The sequence below is a fragment of the Fundulus heteroclitus genome, chromosome 6 (genome assembly GCF_011125445.2).
Source record: "Fundulus heteroclitus isolate FHET01 chromosome 6, MU-UCD_Fhet_4.1, whole genome shotgun sequence".
NCBI classification, from domain to species: Eukaryota; Metazoa; Chordata; class Actinopteri; order Cyprinodontiformes; family Fundulidae; genus Fundulus; species Fundulus heteroclitus.
Window position 1 is genome coordinate 22,468,094 of NC_046366.1, and position 22,593 is coordinate 22,490,686.

At 37.3% G+C, this 22,593-nt stretch overlaps 1 protein-coding gene across 1 annotated transcript; it reads left to right on the top strand.

Annotated features, from left to right (window-relative positions):
* Positions 1–1,700: 1,700 nt before the first annotated feature.
* LOC105940070 lies at positions 1,701–22,419 on the top strand. Its single transcript, XM_036138343.1, has 25 exons — positions 1,701–1,805; positions 3,595–3,724; positions 4,271–4,435; positions 4,552–4,689; positions 5,361–5,512; positions 7,200–7,303; positions 7,397–7,586; positions 8,259–8,384; positions 10,884–11,027; positions 11,169–11,304; positions 13,026–13,176; positions 14,407–14,543; positions 14,689–14,800; positions 15,030–15,093; positions 15,205–15,408; positions 15,723–15,868; positions 17,127–17,245; positions 17,678–17,799; positions 17,888–17,985; positions 19,068–19,204; positions 19,425–19,549; positions 19,665–19,810; positions 21,482–21,584; positions 21,670–21,806; positions 21,917–22,419. Exons 2-25 carry the CDS (start codon positions 3,595–3,597, stop codon positions 22,029–22,031), a joined length of 3,201 nt encoding a protein of 1,066 aa, XP_035994236.1. The 5' UTR covers positions 1,701–1,805; the 3' UTR covers positions 22,032–22,419.
* Positions 22,420–22,593: the final 174 nt, after the last annotated feature.

A 22,593-nucleotide genomic window follows, 5' to 3' on the forward strand; every position in this document is an offset into this window, starting at 1 on the left:
TAGCTGAAAAAAGGTTTACTAAAAGTCCAGGCAACAATTTATTGCAAAAGTTTGCTGATTTCCTGTCTTTAAACGATTCTGTCAGTGTTGTGTAATTCGCGGCTGAAGTAATTTGCTCTACTTGAGATTACTGAAGCAAAACTTTAAAACCAAGATGTAAAAAACTTCCTGCCTGTATTATCCAGAACTTTCATCCTTGTAGGACTTATTTGAACGAAGTTAATGAGACTGCGAGCATTTAAAATACAGCAAACAAGGTATGACCATATTTTCTATTAATAATATCAGAGGATTATGCTTGCCTCACCCCTTTTCAAGTCCTGAATGTACTGTACAACACAGGCTATTCACATGAAACCTGCACTCCCAGTTTTCAACTCCTGCATTCTGCTCATCTGCACTTAAGTAGGCTACAGCAGCATTCTTTCAACATGAGACTTCCAAATGAGAATGTCGGTCCTTTTGTGGGACAACTGTGTTCACAGCAGTCATACCATTGCAACTAAAACTGTTTTCAAGGTCAGCTACACCAGAGGTTGGGGGGGGGGGGGGGAGATTGCTCCCTTCCCTTGTTTGTTTGGACCGGATGATTCCTGAAAGCTTCGTGCATCTCCTTCAAAATGTTGATGATTTTGGTTGGAGCCTTCAGTTTGTGCCCTGGTAGCACAACATTATTACTAAACCATTAAATTCAAGTGCAAATTAAGCACTTCCCAAACAAAAAACAAAGAGGTAAATTTAAAAAAAAAAAAAAAAAAAAAAAAAAAAAAAAAAAAGTAATTTGAAAAACCAACTTCTCCACTGTTAAAAAAAAGAAAGCTTATATTAACAACATCATATTGTCCACCATGTGCTAAAGGCTGACTATATCAAGTTAGGTCCTCCCATTTGGTTCTGTTGTTTACGTCTGGGTTCATTTCTAAGTTTCGTTTTCTCGCTCCCGCAGCTGAACAGAGGCAGAGATAAACAGCTGGACCGTTCTTTGTGCACAACAAGGTATGATCGTCTCTTTTTATCAGTATTCATCAGTGAGCCACTATGCCCATGTAACCATTGCCTATAAGCTTATTTTCGTTCATTGACACGGACTTTCTTAACGTGTGAACAAAATAAAACATAAGAAACCAGAGGGAGTAAGGCTTCCAGTTACATTCCTTAGAATCAACTCGTGTTTTTGATAAGCCAGATGAGAGTTTGTGTTGTAAGATTATACACTGGTGTGTAGGCTATAGGCTACCCAGATGACGTTACCACTTTCCCTTGAATTGTTTAAAAAAGTATTGCCAACCTAACGCCATTTCTAGCGAGATTTCAGAATATAGACTGGCATAGTCAGATTTTTTAAGTGCATTAGGGATCTCGCAGCTTTGTGGTGTTTTTTTTTTTTTTTTTTTTTTTTTTTTTTTTTACAGACCTTATTTAGACCGAAAGCAACAGAAAACAGGAACAGTTATGTAAGGCCATGAACTGCGGACAAATTATAAGTGCTTTAGAGTTGCTTTTTGAGGGCAAATATAATTTAAATGGCTTTAGCATAATGGCGTCTGTACAGATATTGAATAAATCTAATGAAATATGGATTTTTTTGTCGCATAATTGTACCGTAAATAATGAAACAGAAAGAGTTAAAAACACGCAAATAATCCTGTATTACTGAAGTCATTTTCACTCTTTCCAAACACCCCTATTTGTTTAAGTAGCAAAGTGGGTGCGGCTCATTTAGGCACGTCTGCGGTGCACCTGGTGGGCGTGTTTTGCAGCCATACGGGCAAGGGGAGCGAACGAGAAGAAAGCACGATATAAAGGTATTTTTTCAAACAAATAATAGCTACACGTAGCTAGATTTAGTTAGCAGAATAAATAGAGTAAATTGTGTGTGCTCTCCCCAGTGTTCTTTGCTTTGTAACTGCTAAAAAAACCTAAACCTAAAAAAACCTAAAAAAAAGAGGATGTTGGAAATTTTAAAAAGAAGAAGACATATCAAAATGAACCACTTGTAGTTTTAGGCATATTTAATGTTTTTATATATTCATTCACCGCAATGTGCCAATTATGCAAATTGCGATGTCGTTGTTCTCGCGATATGTTGTATAGCCAATAGCTAACTTCCGTCACTGATGAGCTGGCGGCGCTCTTTGTTAGCTAAGGTTGTCTTCGAGCTTTAAACTGAGGCGCAAAGTAAGTAGATGGATTAGATTTTGACGCTTTTCAGTACTTTCCTTCAGAGTCTTTTCATTTTTCCAGAATGATACATGCTTTAGGGGCTTGTGCAATATTTTTGTAGGTTTTACATTAAGTTCCAATATTGCTAAATAAGGTTAGCTAGTCCGGACTGCTAGGCTCTGGAAGTTGTGTTAACTCACGTTGAGGGATTTAACTTGAGTACAATTTCTGGTTTACAAGCTGAAATAATTTAAGTTTGTTTTATTTGATGTAGAAATTGATATAACTCACAGTACAGATTTTAAAATTCTAAAACTTTGTGATTTTATTTAGTTAGTTTATTTTTATTGATTCATGGCTCAGTCTCAATCATAGACCATACCAAAAAAAATCAAAAGACTGACCTCTCCCTTCTGTTGTTTCAGAGTAATGTGGAAATTTGATGCCAATGTTTTAGTTCATGTATTTATTGTTTTCAGATTTTTTTTTTTATATGAAACAAAAATTTATTACATTTGTTTTGTTTCTGTGACAATATTTAAGAGATTACCTCATATTTTAAAAAGGGACAGGAACCGATTTACAGACTTTCGGTAATTGTAATTTTGTTTGTTTTGGTATATGGCAAACAAACAAACAAATTCTAGGCGAATAAAGATGAAAATGGAGGCCAACAGCAATTTTTGACTATATTGAAATCTTGGTGTAGCTCGCTGTATTACCAACTCATCCCATCTCTCTTAGAAATCCAAGATCTTGTAGCAGTTCTTATGTTTTTTGTTTTTATATCTAAAGTAAACGGTTTACTTTGTACTTGTATAGTGCTTTATCAAGTCTGATGACCCCAAAGCGCTTTACACCATAGTCAGTCATTCACTCATTCACACCCTGACGGTGGTGAGCTATGTTAATAGCCACAGCTGCCCTGGGGCGGACTTACAGAGGTTGCCATACACCAGTGCCACTGGGCCCTCTGACTACCGCCAGCAGGCAACTTGGGTGAAGTGTCTTGCCCAAGGACACGACTGAGACAGTCAGAGTTGGGGGATTGAACTGGCAACCTACCAATTGAACTCTCTAATTCCTGCAACACTGTAGCCCTAGTAATTATAGAATTTGAGTTTGTATATTGAGCAATAAATATCCCAAGTGTTATGTTTTTTTTTTTATCCTCTTGATATTGGTTCTAAGTAACAAAATGAAGTTTGTGTCTTTAAAGGATTTTAGTCTGAATGTTGCTGAAATGTCTTTTCAAACATGTGTCAAGCGAGTCTGTTAACCTTTCCTTCAATTATCACTAGGCATCTTTATTTTTTTTCACTCGCTGAATTCTCTTGCCCAGAATCATTGCTCTGTGTGTGGCGCTTTGATTTCTATACAGTATTAAAGGATAAAACTTTAATTTTCTGTTTGTCTTTATTCCTTTTAAAGATGGCGGCAATATTTAACTTGCTTCAGCAGTACAGACTGCAGTCCTACTACAACCAGTTTCTGCAAATGGGTGTGAAAGATGAGAAAGATTTCCTAGATGGAGTGACTGATGAGGATTTGTACAGCATAGGTAAGCATGTCCAATACGGCATAAATTTAAACCATTTGCAACGTAGGGTGACTTTTTTTTATTTTGCAAATTGATGGGTTGCGATCTCTTTTTGTATGTTGAATTAATAGTTTGTGATGTTGTTGGCATTCAGCTGAGTTTATCCGGTGCTATTTCACCACAAAAGTCATGTCACGGCACTGTACAAGAAATGCAGGGTCATCTCAGACTGTATCCATATAGTAGACCATGTAACTCCTCTAACATTTGCTGCCACAGAAGAGATATATTCACTACTAGGACTACGTCACAAATAGATTTGCTAATTACGGGACATCTGAGAGCAGTTGGTTGCACTAGATTTTATTAAGGGGAATCAGAATAAAGAGGTTTAAACTTTAACTTTGCAGTGGTTTAAAAAAAAAAGTCCTAATGAAATACCTTGAAGTTTGTGGATGTGACATGTAACAGGGGTGTGATTGAATGTTTTTACAAGATGCTGTATACGTTAAAAAAAGGTTTTGCTTTGTTCCCAAGTTAATTTTGTTTTCCTTTTTTTATTCTCAGGATTAAGCCACGTGGAAAAGAACCGTTTTTACGCCATGAGAACCTTTATTCAAAAGCTGAACGCTTCACAGCGGCAGGTTCAAACCGTGACACCAGTTCAGAAGTCAAACCCGTTTAGTTTGTGGTACACGTATCCTAAATGCCCTGAGAGGAAGCTGATCAAAGGTAGGACAGGATGAACGCTCTAAATTTAAAAAGAAAGATTAAACTGGTCTGTGATTATGTCTACAGAAATTTCTAGTCCCCCTTTGACAGTTAAACCACAAACATCAATGTTTCAGATATTGACCCTTCACAAAACACCGTAGAAGATCTGATGTTGCGGATCTCCCACCTTGAAAAAGTTGGCAACACCAAAGGAGTTTGTATCTATACAGCTGATGGGATGCCCCTGACAGATGATCCCTTCTTCAACACGTGTGAGTACATCTAAACTCTTAACACTTAATTCATAAACCTGTCTGTATGTAATCATACCTGCTGACTAGGGCTTAAACAAAATAAGCTGATTGTGTAGCTAAAGACTGAGAGGAAGAAGAAACAGATTTGGGACACAATGGCGCTGCATCTTGAACTACCTTTTTAAAGAAAATATTCTTGATAGTTAATTTCCTTTCTCTCATGTTTATCCTGGTCTCCATCTGACTGGACCGAATTAAGGCAGCACTTGCTTTCTTGCTTGTTTGTTTTTGAGCCCACAGTGGTAAAAATGGCTCTTGGCTACAGAGATTTGTGCTAAAATGGACTAAAAGATCATTACATTGCTAAGCCTTGATTGGATGTACTTGTAGTGTTTGCAGTATCCGTGTTGCATAACGCCCTGAGAGGCGTTCAGAGTCCAAAGCAGTGCTCATAGCCTCCTTGCCAGGGATGCTGTTACTTTGGGCTCTGAAGGTTCTTGAGGGTTGTTATATTTCAGCAACATTTTATTCATATCTTATTAGATAGACCACGATATATTTTTAAAAGCTTGCCAACTACAAAAGGCAATCATGAAGTTGCTATCAACATTCCTATTTTATGTTGGATATAAGAAAATTTTATACAAAACAAAGTGCAAAGTTTTAACTGTGAATTGTTGCTTTTTCAGGGTCTTTGAAAGAAAGACACATCCAAGATGGTGACACGGTCTATGTCATATTTACTCCAAAGGAAAACCTGATAGAGGCTCCTCAAATGCCAAAGCAAACTCCCTGTGAAACGGAGGAAAAGGACGTCATTCGATGCCACATCATGCTGAAGGTACAGCTAACTGTGCTCCTTGCTGTCAGTATCTATAGTCCAAGCTGCAGTGATATCACTGTGAGTGTGTGAGAGAATCTGTGGTTTCCAGCAAGATCTGAGTGTTTTAAAATGGACAATGATTCAGCAAAGACTGAAGTAGTTCGTGTGTGTGTGTGTGCTTTTAGTGAAATTTGATAACTGCGCATGTCAGACTGGCTCTATTATTAATAAATCCAGGTGCAGTATAATCAGAATAATTGTGTGCCCATGTAAAGGGTAAACTTTTTTGTTTTTGTTTTAATTTGAATACGTTTCAATCCAATTGTGAAAATTTGCTTGTAAACATAGGTAATGACACACAGATCTTGAATCTTCTTCCTTCTGTAACAGAGCTCACACCTACCTGGTATGGTGCGTTCAATGATCTGAAAAAGATCAGTAAACGCACCAATCAGGGCCAGTCAAACTGATAATTAGGCGTTTAAAAATGACCACGTAGTTTCTGGGTGCATCTCAAGTGACATTTATCTGTACAGCTTGAGTGGAATATCCTGTCCATATGACAGCATTGCTTCTGAAATAATAAAAGTATCAGTGTTTCCTCTACTGTTCTACAACGGGGGCGCCGCGCCATCAAAATTGCCCGCCCCACCCCAAGAAAGTCACAGCATGCAGTGAGTGAATGCGTGTTCACGGTTAATTTTATTAAAATGACCCTTTCTAAATGGCACCAGATCAGATTGAGCTATTTCTGTCTGAATCCTCCCACATAATAAGCCGAAAATTAGTCTGTGGACAGGTGCGTGCAGAGCTCAATTTTTAAAGCGCGTTCGCAGTGTCACTATAAACTATTCGGCGGGAAGAAGTCTCACATGGAGCCAGACTTATTTGTACCTGCCTTGGTAAATATTTCTGCGTTTTGTATCTGAGGGTGGCTGCACTAAAAACTCGCAGAGTCAGTGATGCTGAGTGATGCCTCCTGGCTGCGAAGTCAGTCTGTTCTGATGGGGGAACATGGGGCGTTCATTAATGAGAAATGTTTAAACATGATTATAAACATTAGAGCTCGATATAGGAAGTTCTCAACAAGTAAACGACTCTATGGTCGTTTTCAGATCTCCTACAAGAAAAAAACATTTGCTTTGATTGTTGCACATCACCAAAAGTCTCTGTCAGACACAAAAATCCACCTTCCTGAGTCCATATATGGAATAAGATGGCTGCTTTGTCCTTGGAAAACACATTTTGTTTCTAGATAGATCTCATGAAAGGATCAGAAACAGATCCCAAATGTGATTAAAATTAAAATTGGATAAAGTTACGCTCAAAAATATACTAAACTGCCAAAGAAATGTCTTTATTATTCAATTTTGAAGGCAGGTTAGCCTTCAAAATATAATAATGTATAAAGATGCATGATAGAGACAGAAACATACAGAGACCGAAGATGGATAAACGAGAGGGATGTTAAGAGAGACAGAAGCTCTTTAAGATTTTATTTGAAATGTAAAGTGCATTATAAAATTTATTATAAGCTCATATAAAGATGTATTCTGTGATATTAATGGAAAGCTAAGTGAATGAAAAATATTTATAATTGCTCAAAAATAGGCAGCACTATATTGGTGTACCCCACTGCCCCAGACAACATTTCTAGGGGAAACACTGAATATTTTTGTTTGTTTGCATTTCTTACTCCATTCAGGGTTATTTTGAGGTTCATGTAGACCTGGAAAGTGACACTATGGCAACCCTGAGACAGAAGCTGTCCAACACAAGTGGTGTCCCAGAACATGTCCTTAATCTCAGGTAAGGCTGCATTGATTTGTGTTCTTCTGTATTAAGCCTATTAGGGTTGATTTTCATGGGTAGTCCTCAGCACATTGCCACTTGTGTTCACAGAAAGAAATATTCCGTCAGCGACACGCTGCAGAAGTGCGGCGTTTCCGAGGGGTCGACTGTTTGTTTCAGTTTGTCGTCTTTTCCTGAAGAAATCCCGCATGGCGAGAGGTTCTACTTTAACGACATTGTGCCTACAGTGTCACAAACCCTGAAAGGAATCAGTGTTTTCTTCTCATCTCTTCATACTATTGTAAGACGTCTCCACAGCAGCAGCGGTGACAGCTCCACAAAGACCACTGCTAATAGCTGTGCTGTTTTTATTTTTTTATTATTATTCTTTACCTTCTTGTTATGATATGGTCTTAATGTTGTTGCCTCCCATAGCTTAACAATTCTTTTTTTTTTTTTTTTTTTTTAAACAAATATTTATAAACCTGTTCTAGTAACATCCATTATTACAGAAAAATCAGAATTGGGCATCAAGACCTGCAGCCTTAATGCTAAATTCTAATTTTTTTATTTTTTGTGATGTTCACATCACTCTTGCTAGTGCAAAGCTGTGACAAATGTCACTGAAAAGTGACAAACCAAATAAATTTTAGTTGTTCCCACTGGAGTCACCTTAGAAAAGAACACATACTGTATATCAAAGTTTGACAAATCTTGCTTGGAAAAATCTGATCTGGACCAAATCTGAGCATTCGCACTTAAAAGTCTGACCTGCTCACTTGACCCCCAAAATCAGATTTGGGTCACGTTTTTCTGCAGTGGGAATGGGGCCTAAGGTTCAAAGAATGTTTCTGCTGTTCTTTTATAAATATGCTAGTTAAAGAAAGCTATTTTTTTTATTTTATATGCATTTTCGTTCTGAACAGCCTAGTCTGCTGTGCTTTTTCAAGTGTTTTTTCTTTCTTTCTTTCAGGCAAGAAATTCAAATGTACCCTCCAAAAAATTGCTTGCCTACTTACGCAAACTGACTGGATGTAACCCGCTCGTCCAAAGTTTGCATCAACTGTGCAGAAGGGAAACGGTGACCAGAAACCAGAAAGTAAGCCGTAGAAGGTGGTTCAACCCCCTACTATAAATGATGGAAGTATTCTTTGAGCTCTATTATGACTATTTAAATTGACTTTATTAAAGTAGTTATACATTTTTGGTCTTATTTCTCTCAATTAAAATTTCAAATCAGTGGACTTATGAACTGCCTGCTCTTCCAGGCGTTAACAGTACATCTCAAAATATGTTAATATTCCATCATCCCAGAAAGTGAAACTGGTATGTTATATAGAATCATCACACATAGAGTGATATGTTCCAAGCCTTTGTTTCTTGTCATTTTGATGGTGGTTTATAGATAAAACAAAATCCTCGATATAACAGGTTTGCTCATACAGTGTGTGGTGTGGTGATACCTGGCTGTGCAGTATTGGCCGATACCATACCGATACCATCTGTTTGAAATTTGTGTGTGTGTGTGTGTATGAAGAACGGCATACTATTAGGGTAGTAGAACTTTTTATTGCCCACCTGGAATGGGTGACAATAGTTGAATAAACTTTTGGCTCTCAAAGGCCAAAATAGTGCAACATTCGTGAAATTAACATGTGTAATAGTAGTGCAACAGTAAGACAGTAAAATTACATTAATAATTGAATAATCTCTTTTAAACCCTGAGTTTTTGCTCTCAAATGCCAAAATAGTGCAACTTTCATGAACTTATATAACATGTATAATGCTAGTCGGGAGAGAAAAGGCTGCGTTCAAGAGACATGCAAACATCAAAATGGTATTGGTGCCCTATTTGTTGGTACTTACCGATACCACCATTTAATGCTGGATCGGGGCCCCGTCCCATACTGGTATCGGTGCAACACTACTCTTAACACACCACACACGGCCGGATATTCTTTTAAGAGACGCCAACAATCGCCGCCTCTCTGAAACCGTGTGAACCAGCCTTTAGGTGCTTTGTGAATAACTTTGATCTTACTGAGGTTTTTCAGTAGATTTTTTCCTAAAATGACGTCACTAAGAGCTACTGTTAATCTTGGGATTCTTTGTGAATATGAACAAAGCTTCTTTATGCAGAAAAGACTTGTAACAGTTACCCTTAAAGGTAAGAACTTGTTGACAGCTGTTTCTTAAGCCAGAGTGTTTCAGGCTCTTTGCTTTAAATCAAGGATGCCCTGATAAAAAACAAAAACAAATGTGGGTCAATATCCGCTGTTGATATTGCTGTTATGTCTGATAACTGATATTTAGTGAAATATTATGTATGTTTTGCTGTATTTTAGCTGAGGTCTTCAAGTAGAAGAACAAGTTTATTAGGGAAGGAAGCGGTCATTAAAGAGTGGCTGTAGCTAAGAATGCAACCTTAATTTGCTAAATAATCATTTGTTTTGTTTTTTGACTGCTGTGAGACCAGCTCTTTTTAGGCCTTTAAAATTTTTCCTTAAGAGTTTTGTCTGCTTGGCTCATGTTTTGACTTTTTTTTTTTTTTTTTTTTCTGCATCACTGTTTGCAGCAGGGTTCCCGCGGATCCTTAAAAAGTCTTAAAAGGCATTGAATTCTGTAATATAAAACTAAGGCCTTAATTAGCATTAAAATGTCTTAAATCAGTCTTTCTTAGGTCTTAAAATTGTTACCAGGTCATAAATAGGATTTTATTTTTGTAATCCTTATCAAACAGTTAAATAATTGACACAATTATATATTTTTTTAAATTTACCGAACAGCTCAATGTAACAATTATTGGTTCCGTCCCGATAACGGAACCAATAAAAACTGTTGCGGCCGGACCATAGCTGCGAAAGAGTTAGCACTGGTTATGTTGTGGTTTTTAAAACTGATTTATAGTTTATTTTAGTAGGGAACAAAACAAAGTTTGTGAATTCAGTTCAGTAGTTGTTAAAAATAAATCTGTAATTTCTTCCTATATGGAATGTTTTTCTAAATTTTAAACATGTCCACTGGGCCAGAAAGTAATGATTTATGTTAAAATAAACATTTGGGTGCAGTTGTCGCAACCAGGTTTTTCTTGTTTATCATGAAGTTGGTCTTAACTTTTTATTTCAAGTGGCATTAAAAAGTCTTAAAAAGTCTTGAATTTAACTTGCCTTATGCTGTAGGAACCCTGTGCAGTCACTACACTGCAAAAAGGGAACTAAAATAAGTCAAATTTTCATGAAATTAGTGCATTTTCTTTGATTTGAGCAGCTAAATAAGACTATTTGCCAATGGAGTGAGTATTTCTACCCCTAAAATAAGATAATTTTATATCCTGCACTTGAAATAAGACGATGGAGATGAATTGTTCTTATTTCAAGTGCAAAAGTCTTAGTCCATTGGCAAATAGTCTTATTTAGCTGCTCAAAACAAGAAAAATCCACAAATTTCAAGAAAATTTTGCTTACTTTTAGTGCCCTTTTTTACAGTGTATGCAGAAGATGGTTTGGGAGCAAAAACTTCTTTTCATCTGAATTAGTTTGCTGTGTGTTGTGAGTGTTGTAAGGGTGATTCTTAAGATGTGCCAACTGATCTCCTGCAGATTGCAGTGGTCGAGGCCTTGTACATGCTCTTCAGGGAGCTTTTACCCAAGCAAGGAGTACAGCGAGGGGAAAAATCCATCGAGGACCAGGACGTCTTTGAGAACTCCTTGTACTGCTGGGCGCATCTCATTACCAAAGCTAAAGTATTGAAGTCCTTACGTTTTACAATTGTGTTTCTGTTTTCAAACTGACAGTCTTTATCCGTGTATCTTTCTCATTTTCTGTACATTTTTTATATTGATATTAGCTGGTATTTATTTAAACATTCTCCCACACATTGACAGAATCAGAAACCTAAGCATGAAGTCTTTGCTCCAATCACTCTTGTGTCCGAAGATGGGAACCATCTCTGTGAGCCAGTCAGAGTTCCCGGAGTACCGACTGTCTTCGAAAGATCAGACGTTCTCAATAAAATCAAGGGTACCTTTTTTAAGCTTAAACCATTTATAAACAGTTGTTGGGATTATTTGAGCACTACTGTGTTTTTCAGACTAATAACGGCATTTTTTTCATAGTTTGGCAGGTCCTGCGACTTCTATTCAGGTGCGACTTTTATATGAAATTTAAATGGCAATTCATGTTGACCAGCATGAACCAAGAAGTAAGCATTACCGTCTATAGCCACGAGAGGGCACTCTAGTCTTCTGAAAACTATTCTGCTCCTGTACCACTTAAAATTAATTGATACATTAACTTATAGACAACAAAGACTGAATGTTTGTATGTTGTTTTACTGTTTCAGTCTTCGTTCACATAGCAGAGCGTTGAGTGGTGCAGCTCGAAGGTCCCAGACTGAGACAGAACCGTGTTACTGGGCTGTCAGTAAAGCTAACAACAGCTAGCGCTAGCTTACAGCTCTGTTGTCTGGCCAGGTTACTTCACTGATGAATGTGAGCTTTATGTTACTCTGAGACATCCGTGTCGTACTGTTAGCTTAGAGCGTAGCACCGTTACGCACACAGCCTAATTTAGGCGTAAATTTGACAACTTTCAGTGTAACGGTCCCTTACATTGAAATGCGCTGGATAAAACCGTGCCGGTTAGAGATGCTAATTTACCTCATTCATCCTCCCAGGTCTGTTCCACGCTATTCAGACGGTTGTGGATGCAGCTGTTTAATTTAATAAATTGGCTTACCAGATTAAATGCCAGTTTTTAGTCTTTGATTATGTGAAATGAATGTCTAAATAGGTGTAGGCTGGTGCGACTTGTTTTTTATTTCCTCGTTACGACGGATTTTTTTTTATTTTTTTTGACTGATGCAATTTATATTCCAGATCGAATTATACCGGTAGCCTGAAAAATATGTAAAAACAATTTATCAGGCTTTTATTTTAATGTTTAACCTGTTTCCAGAGTTTGGTCTTATAGTAATATTCTAACTGCAGCTGATCAAGTTTCAAGTTTAGTCCTGATACATCATCTAAATTCTTCTGTTTTAACCTTTCTTCCTGACAATGTCCTTCCTTCTTTCTCTCCTTTTGTTCTTTTCTTTCTTGTGTGGTACTTTTCTTCTGTCCTCCTTTCTTACCTTATTCCCTCCTTGTTTCATTCCTCCTTTTTTTCCCTTTCTCATGTAATTCCCTGTGTTCCAATTTAATTTCCCTTTATCCTTTTTGTCTTGTTTCTGATTTCTCTTCTTTCCTCTCTTGCTTCCTCGTACCTTCATCTCTTAAAGGCTTCCCACTTCATAAATAACTGTTATATGTTCATATTAAACCTTTGGTTTTACATGTATGAAAATAGGCAGAGTTCTGCCAAATTTGAATCAGAAAATCTAAACCATTTGCAAAAACAATCCTGTTTATCTGTACAACAAGCACTTTTTCCACCACTGAACAAGTGTTTGTCTGGATAACAATATTATGTATGTTCTGTATAAACAATCCATAGGAGAAGGTATTGAAAGATTGTCATGATTAACTGATGGCAACAAAATAATCTGCAACGTTAACGGTTAAAATAGATGCTGCAATACAATGCAACTTAAGAGTTCTCGGTTTAAAAAAAAAAAAAAAAAAAAAAAAAAGTCATGGCCCCATTAGTTTCTGAAAGTTGAAAGCTCTATTATTATTATTATTATTATTATTATTATTTATTATTATTATCTGACAGATTTGAAATTGTGCTCTTTAAATTAGATGGAGTTAAAATCCCGAACTGCACAGAAGAGCCGCTGCAGGAATGTTCACTGAAAAGAGCGGCTGACATTGAGAAGATCCTTCTCAGCATGCCTCGGTATGTCAGGACATATCCTCTCTGGATTCATCAGGACAAGGTGTCCGGTCTCAAGTATGTATCCTCAAGCTCATCTTTCTCTTAACGGGATTGTACCATCATCTTTGTGTTGTCTTAAAAGGAACTGTGGGTTGTAGATATTTCACAATAAGTGTGCTTCCATCAGCATCTGATTGTCATTGGCTGAATCAAAATAATTTTGTTAGTTTTTATACCATTTTCCAAACATACACTACATTATGCAATTAAAAAAATTTTTTTTTTTTTTTACAGATGCCCTCTTTGTTTTAACAGCTGTGTAGATTTTAAACCGTTTATATCAAAGAATTGTTAGAAATATAAGAACAAGTTGTTGTTGTTTTTTTCATAAAACCACAAGTCAATTTGAAGGTGTAACTGTCCACAATACAACATACCTATCATATAAATGAGCTACTCTTCCTGGTCTGTATACGCTGATTCTTAGTGTAGCATCCATGCTTTCATATTTTAACACTTAACTTTTTAACACTTGGCCTTATTTAGTTTATACAGGCTGTTTAGTGAGTTTTGACTCTAATTTATACACAATGTATTTGAAGGAAGCAAACATGAAATGCACAGTGCCACCTTGTGGTATAACTTTACATTGCTAACAAGCTACTGTAATAAGTTGGCCTGGCCAGCCAGACTGAATTACACGGAGAGTAAGTCAGTCTGGTAAGGCTCCAGAACCACAGGCCCAAAACAGACCGGACCAATTTGAGCACTGGAGGCGGGACTTTACAACGCCTCCCTCTCAGTGGCAGAATTACCCATAATGCAGCAGTGCTTTTCTGCTATCATAACAGTCAAGATTATACATATGGAGATTTTTGTTGCTCGGTGCCTTGGAGGATTAAGAAAGTGCACATAAGTGCACCATGCATCCTCTGATATATTTTTTTTTTTTTTTTGACAAAAAGCAGCAGAAAATTGTTCACTGGAGAGTTTGCTCGATGGCATGACATGTTTCACAGACTACAAAATGAAAGAACAGTGTTTTTTGCGTCACATCCGTAGTTATCTGATTGGTTCTAACCTGATGATGCTGATCCTGCCTTTAAAATCAGGCTCTACCAGCTCCTCACCAGACTAATCCGCTGTGTATGCTGAGTAAGTCAGTCTGGCTGGACAGGGTTGCAATAAGTAACCAACCTGGAAACCTCGCTGTTAAAAAATAAAAACCGTAATTTTTCAAGTCTTTACATATAAGTCTTCGTCATTAAAGGTCATTTAAGATTATTTAATCTCTCTCGATTGCAGCTTCAAGGTCAATATTGAATGGACGTTTGGAAGCATGGTGGAAAAACTCAAATCCTTCCCTTGTCTCAATGTGACGCCACCTCTACAGCTGAAGGATCTGGGGACATCACAGAGCTCCCTCGTTATGCTGAGTGAAGGTACTCATTTGATTATAACATGGACATTTCAGTCCAACATCTATAATTTAAAATGAACTAAATTTAGGCCTTCATTTCTGGTGTACTGTTTTGTTTTAAAAGAACAATTGATTTTAACGTGGTTGGTTTTGCTGTTTTTAATCAGACAACCTTGGGATCTATCTGTATAAGGACAAAGGATCTCCAGATATGATCAAGGTGATCGATTGTCTTGATGGTGAAGTAAAAACCATGGATCTAAATATTTTGGCAGCAAAGTGAGTACATAACATGAGACAATGTTATATAATGCTATACAATGTGTCTTGGTGAGCTTTACTTATTTAAATAAAGGTGAAATAAAACTGTGTATATATGAAAACGTAGAAGATGAAATGAAGTAGGATGTTGAACACCCACAAACACAATCTTTGTGTTTAACGCATGTCATTTCATCTTCTTTGAAAGTGTTTTTTTTATTTTTTTATTTCTTTATTTCTAATGTAGGACTGGTGACCACAGAGATGATGGAACGTTTGTCACAACCAGGACTCCAAAAGAAGCAATACTGGTAACATGATAAAATACTGTCTTTGTGGGTTTTTTTTTTAAATCATAATAATTAAACCAGCATTAATAGTCCAAACATGAATGAACTAATCATCAGGGTCGTTGTGATCAGGTCCTGATGGACACCAGTTCCTCCATGGAAGAGGAGTGCTATGAAAATGCAGAAATTAAGAAAATCAACGCTGTGAAGGAGCTTTTTGACAACTTCGCCACCAGGAGCATGGCCTACGACTTCCACCATGTCATTGGTCTTGTGAAGTTTGACTCATTTGTGAAGACCCTCCATACATTTACTGAGAGTCTGGAAGTGTTCAAGGTACACACTTGGTTACATCAATAATCCGCTATACATTTCTTGTTTCATTTATAATTTTGAAAGCAGTAGTTGGTCTCAAAGACAGCTTATACCAGTTTCTTCAGTTGAACATCCCAATCTTTTTAAAGACCACATAGTTTAATGCAAACATATGTAATTTGCACATCAAGATGTGTAGGCTTAGACTGAAAAAGGCTTGGTCGTTCAAAACTGCATATTGAAAGTTACGGTTGACAAAAGTCAGTTTTTAATGCCCTCAGTAGTTTCTACATGAGAGGACTTGCAGTGATGGTCTTCCTCTTCCACGTTCTTAGGAACATTTGCGTGACTTGAAGGCAAATGGATGTACTCTTCTGTACGACGCACTACGACGAGGAACCCGTGAGCTTAATAAAGTCAAGGAGAGATTCCCAGATTGTAGACTTCGCATCATATGCCTCACTGATGGAAACGACTCAGGGTAAAATCTTCTACTGCTTCACTTTAATCTTGACATTGTGGCATGCAATTAAAAAAAAAAAAAAAAAATCAATAACCATCTGTTGATTAGAGTAAACATATAAACTTGAAGAATCTTAAAGGGTCCTAGTCACGTACGTGATTATAGTATATTGTTTTATTCATTTTTAAATAAAACACAAACACTGCCTTGCCCGTTTTTGTCCAGAAAATACAGGCCTTTTAATCTAAATGTGACAACAGCACCCCCTGCTGTTTGGTCTAAACCTGCGGTCAGTAGGACAATGAATACAGTGTACACTGTAAGTGAAGTTTGTCTTTAATATTAATGGCTTGGTATTATTTTTGTCATACGAGGTTCATAGCTTGTTAAAAGTTGACTGCAGGTACGAGTCAGGCTAAAAGCCGTTTATGTTGTTGTAAATATATAGATTAAAAACTGTGGCAATGTTGAATCATTCTAGTTGTTTGAAGCAATTGTTATAAGTTATAAATGAACAGATATATCATACATCGTACAACAGAAGGCAATTGAGAACCACTGCACTACAATAAAGTGACTGCTCAGCGTGATCAACGATAAACCTGATCTGCAGTGGCTCTGCAAGTTCACACTTGATCTTGGACTCTTCCTCTTTCTTTTTGCACCTCCACTGGACGTTGCTGACTCGCTCGGCTCTATTGCTTCTCCTTGTTTACTCATTGCACTAAAGCGCAATAACGCACCTCTAAAGGCAAGGCAAACTTATTTATATAGCACATTTCAGTACAGAGACGATGCAAAGTGCTTTACATGAAATACAGGAAGAAAATAAAAAGAGAAAAGCAAGTAGGAACAAAATTTAGAAACAAAATAGAACATGGAAAAATAGAAACTAAAAGCAAACATTAAAAGCAATTGGACCACGAAGTTGAATTGATGATAGTTTAACTAGAACAGTTGAAGGCAATCCTGAACAAATGTGTCTTTAATATTGATTTAAAGGAACTCAGACATAGTAATAGAGGCTCTGGAATATAAAGAAGATTAAAAATTTTATTCTAACGTTTAGGAAATAAGTTTGGCAGCATCAGCTGACTTAATAAAAGGAAACTTGGTCTGATTTAGTCAGTGCGAGAGGAAATGGTAGTGTTTTTATATATACGGTTTATGTAAATGTCTAGTTTCAGCTGTTGCTTAAACAAGTTTGTTGTCCTCCATTTGTCTATGGGATGCAACAACATTTTATATATCTTTTTTATCTTTTTATCCTGCTTAGATCCCAGATGGAGCCAGTAGCTGTGACAGTGAAGTTGCTCGAATCAGACATAATTGTTGATTCCATCCTCCTTGGGAATGTTGAGAACAACATGCTGCATGGGATCAGCAATGCAACAGGTTTTATTTCTTTTTTATAATCTAGTCTCCAGTTTAGTTGCTGTGAGGCTCCATAATATGCTGTATGTACAAAAGTCTTTGAATTTTGGGCTAAACTACAGTTAAGGGATCTTTGTTTTTACTCTTACAATTACTTTTTCCCCAGAGGTCTAGTCTGGTTTTGATACCTTCTGTTCATTAATGAATAAAATCAGAATTTGTAAACCTATTTTTGTTTACCAAGGTTTGTTCACTATTAAATTTAGGTCGACGATTGGAAAATGTGAGCAAAAAAGCAAAAACCGAAGAAATCCTCTTTTCTTGCTATGAAATCATTTATTAAACACTTATGAATACTGTTTAAAACGTCTTGTAATTGTTTTTGTAACTTTCACAGTAGAAAAATCTGTTTTGAAACTTTTCTTATGCATAACCTGATATTCTTTTCTCCAGGTGGTTGTTGTTTCAAGCCAAAGTCCACCAAAGAGGGCCTAAAGCTCTTTGAAATGGAGACGGTCCTGTCTTTAGAGCAAAGGAAACCCAAAAACAAACTCGATGTCTCTTCCGTCTCTGAGGTCCGTCATGACTTCTGTTGCGATGCATTTTGCTTTGATGAATGAATCGCTCTGGCTTCATGATATATATTATTTATCTGCTTTATAGTCCAGATTAATGGAGCTGTTTGCTGCTCATAAGTACGATGAATACCCAGAGACATTCTTGCCCACTCAGATAAATGGCAGAGTGACCCTGACCGAAAGGTAGGAGACGGCATCACTTTTCTAGCTATTGATAAACTGACAATTGCAAGGCAATTTATTTGCATAGCACATATCAGCAACAACACTTTACATGATGAAAACATGCGACAAGAGAACACAAAGTACAACACAGTGGCCTAATAAAGGAAAGTAGAGAGAAGTTTAACTATGGGAGTGGTGCTCAAATAGTGGGATCTGCATGGCCGTGTCTGGGTTTTTTTTTTTGTTTGTTTTTTTGTCCAGACACTAAATTCTGCTAAATGGGACAACAGCTACATCTGCTGTTCAGTCTGTACCTGCATTCTGTAGCATGACAGTAGCAGGGGATTCTAGATTATCCTCAGAGCAGCTTCTTACCAGCTGTCTGTGTACAGATAATAAACTTCTGAAATAGAATAAAACTTAATGCAACTTTTATTTTGTCTTTACTGTCAATGGCATATTATTTTCAGCTAGTCTATTTTAGGTCTCTGTATTTTATTGATGACAAACTTCACGGCTAGCTAAACGTGACATGCTAAAAACCTTTTAAACAGTGAATATATAGTTTATCAAATGTGGCAATGTTGAAAAATTGCGATTTATTAGAAACTGTTTAAAACGTAGAAGGGTTTGTGGGTAATATTCAGAGCGATTGCTTTCATGTATTAAAAGAGAAAACAAAAGTTGAATTTTTGAGCCTTTTTTTGGGATGGGGGGCAAAATGTTTTATTCTTGAAAGAAGGAGCAACAGGTAATATTTTAGAACCACTGGACCACTGACTGAAATTAATGATTCAAGAATCAATCCTGTCACCGCGTGTTACCTTGGTGAAATTGTTTTTAACCAGGCACCGGCTCTGGACGCACACAGTGTATCAGAATCAAAACAACTTTAATATTCCCAGAGGGAAATTTCAGTTATACAGGTAGACACAACAGACACATATTGTCACACACACACACACACACACCCTCCCTTTTTTTTTTCAGGTAATAGCTTAAAAAGAACAGTCAATATCAGCTTTAAACTTATGGGTTAATAACCTGGATTTCAAAACAAAACAAAGGGTTTCATCATTTGTTTTCTCTTTCTTAATTAGTGCCCTCAAAAAGAAAATTAGTGAGTCAAAGGATGGACGATTCATGGAGAAGGAAAAACGGATCCTAGAGGAACTCAAGAGTCTGCATTGTGACCCACATCCCTTCTTTAGAGTCTTTCCATCAGAATCTGATTTCAGTAAGTTAAGATTTGTTATTTAAATTTTTTTTCTTAAAGCCTCTGCTTTTTTTGCGATTCCTTTTTGTTTTTAAAGAAGTGGCCAAAGATTGTGGCAGTTTCTGAAATTAGATTGGAAATTTTGTTTCAAAGGCTCTTTCATCATGTAAACTTTTGCATAATACGTATGTTCTGAAATACATTTTATTAAAGCACCGTTAAGAGTCTGTCATCTTTTCAGCATTCTGGAGGATTCTCATGCAGGGCCCTCCAGACACGCCGTACGAGACCGGCGTGTTCGAGCTGTACTGTCAGTTTGGACCCGACTACCCAGTGAAGCCTCCAGTCCTTCGTTTTGTCACACACGTATCCTATTAAAAGACAAAGAAAGCAAAATATGAGGATTTAAAAAATAGTTTTATAGCCAAATATACGTACTTTGTGTTATTTTGTAGTTGGACTTTCTTAACAGGATAAACAGGTGTATCACTGCAACGTCAACAGTGTGGGTCGGATCTGCCACAACATATTCGACCGCAACTACAATGCACACATCACAATGAAGGAGATTTTTGATGCAGTGTATGGTCTGCTCATCGTCCCCGAGCCTGATGATCCTCTGGACAGGTGAGAAACGTGGATGAAAATAGTTACGCTTTCACACGCTCCTTCATCTGCTTACTACATGTTGACCTGTTAATGATGCCTTTAAGTCATGTAGTAAGAAATGAAATTTGGACTTTAATTTTCTATGACAGACACTGGGTTTTGGCTGTATAAGTGAACCAAAACAAATAATGCTCCTTTTTACGCCTTAATTATTAACAATGTGTAATGTGGTTATACTCGAGTAACAGTCACAAGCATCAACAGCTTCTTTCACAGAACAGTTCATAAATCTGCAGAAACAAGCGGCTCTCTTCCATCCATCCATTTTCATACATGCTTGACTGGCGACCCTGGACAGGTCGCCAGTCTATCGCAGGCAGCTCTCTTCATAAATTGGAAACCAAGCTAGTGATGTTTCACACATGTGAGCATGAAGTTAAGTTCTCCAGGCTCCTGCTAATTACCTAATCATCTCAATCTGGGATGTTGAAGCAGAGACGCGTCTAAAAGCTGCAGTACACTGGCCCTGGGAGACGGGAGTTCAAGATTCCCGGGTTGAACACGTGTTGTGGGCAACGTTCTGATTTTGTTCTGTCTTCAAGCACAGCTGCTGCTAAAGAAGCTGCACTTCCAGGGGAAGTCCAGTGGCCTGCTCTGTCTCGGCACACAACACTGAAACTCATCCAGTGTGTGTTTACGCCAAAAAAAACAAACGCACTATAAAACACACACTATACCGAGGTGGTCTGTGTGTCCTTGTCTTAAATTCCTCGACCAGCTGGCCACACAGATCCTGTGTGATCACTAAATCATACACTCAAGCTGCAGCGAAGGATCGCACAAGTTGGATTACACAGTACTGTGGCTAAGCTTGGCAAGTCAGGAGCATAACATCCAAACTTGAAGTATTTTTATTAAAGATATATATATTTATATTACTTCAAACCATCCAGTTACCGTGTGAAAAAGGCTTTTGTGACATTGAATGGGTCTAGCTAATAGACAAAGGGAGGAGCCCCACATGGTTTAAACACAAAAAGATAAAAAGCTGTACCCAGGAGAACTGATGGCAAATGACTGGAAAGGTTAGTCTTTTTTATGACTTTGAGTGAGTCACACTTGGACTAATTCTGGTTAGCAAACTGCTGATGGTGATGGGAATGATTTTCACTTTTCCATGTTTTCTCCATGCGTGTATGATGGCTCTCATTAGGGAAGATGGAATCCCATTTTTCTTTTTGTTTTTTTGTTTTTTGCTGGAAACCCCTAAGCTTGAGTATCCACACTGGTAGATGCCAATGATGCTACAGTCCTACCTGAATTTCTTTAGTTATAGACATGTGTTGCTTTTTTAGACATGTTTTTGCCTACTTCATCAAACCTGACCATGTGGATGGTCAGGTTTGATTCTAATCATTGATTTTACATGTTAGTAATCAGGCAGTGTGACTAGTGAAATTGAACACAGTTTTCGTGTTTTCAGGTATTTCATAATTTAGCAGGAGGGCAAATAGAGAGGTCGGTTTGGAGTTATTGGTTTTCTTAATGATTTTTAGTCAACTGAAAACTTGTTTGCTTTTTTTGATTAAAATTATAGATTTATCTGAAACATTTAGGTGTGAGAGAAATGTTAAGGGTATTTTAAAACAATACTTTATATTTCATTAGTACATAAAATTTGTTTTGAAGCATTTTGGCCGAAGAATTCTTGACGAGCCGTGAGATGTACGAACTAGAAGCCAAGAAGCACACGGAGCAACATGCTGGGAAGTCTCTGGATGAAATGGAGAAGGTGGATCAGCAGAACTGTTTAGAGTTGCTGGTATAATGGCTGTATGGATACATGTAACACATTTCTGTATCTTTTCTTCCCCTAGACAATAATAGATCCTGTGCCACAGTTTGTACCTCAGCACCTGCTCTGTCCCCTCACCAAGACGGTTTTTGTTGATCCAGTAAAAACAGTTTATGGCACCGTGTATGAGCGCAAAGCCATCGAGGAGCACCTCAAGCAGTAAGCTACTGCATCTGTTGAGCTTGTCAATCTACTAAGTGAAATATGAAGCTGACGAGAGTTATAGCTAACCATTATGCTTAAATGGTGACACTGTGCCTTCCTTTCAGACACAAATACGATCCGCTGGCTGGCCCAGGAAACGAACTTCAAATGAGTGACCTCATGTCAGACTGGAACATGAAGAAAATGGTGATCGATTATCGATCCCGACAAATTCAGTGAATCCGCTACAGAACAGCCTTCGTTCACAACGTCCGGCGTGACCCTTGGGATCAGTGCGAAAAAACATCGGATGCATGCTTGTTGATTTAGACTAACATGTTTTGTTATTGTCTTGTTAATATAGTTTGTTCATATCGGTGGTGGTACTAATCTGTTACTAACCAATTAAGTTAGTTTTTAAAGCCTGTGTTAGATTTTATTTTGTCATTTAGAGATTTTGTTGAAAACAAATTGAGCGGTTTTTTTTTATTTTATTTTTTTTAAAGATTCAATTCTCATTTACCATTGTCTTGGTTTTTACATTGTAGTAAAAACTAAGTATGGAAATTAAGAGGTGTGTGTTTTTTTTCCAGCAGCATATCGGTCTAACATATTTGCCACAGTTATGTTGTTTAAAAGCCTTTTGGGGAAACCAAAGTTAAAGCATTTGTCTTGCATGATGACAGAATAAAGAATATGGATGCTCAGTTCTGGTGCTTCTGGTGGTTTTTGGTTTTCCTAATTCATGAGTCATGAGATTTTGGATGAAATAAACAAATTGTATGTTTGGGGGGGGGGTGCT

Coding starts and splice junctions, on each gene's coding strand:
- LOC105940070 (XM_036138343.1), top strand. CDS start 3,595: ATGGCGGCAATATTTAACTTGCTTCAGCAGTACAGACTGCAGTCCTAC. Junction 11,028..11,168: donor ATCTCATTACCAAAGCTAAA/GTATTGAAGTCC, acceptor ACACATTGACAG/AATCAGAAACCTAAGCATGA. Junction 19,550..19,664: donor TCCTTCGTTTTGTCACACAC/GTATCCTATTAA, acceptor CAGGATAAACAG/GTGTATCACTGCAACGTCAA.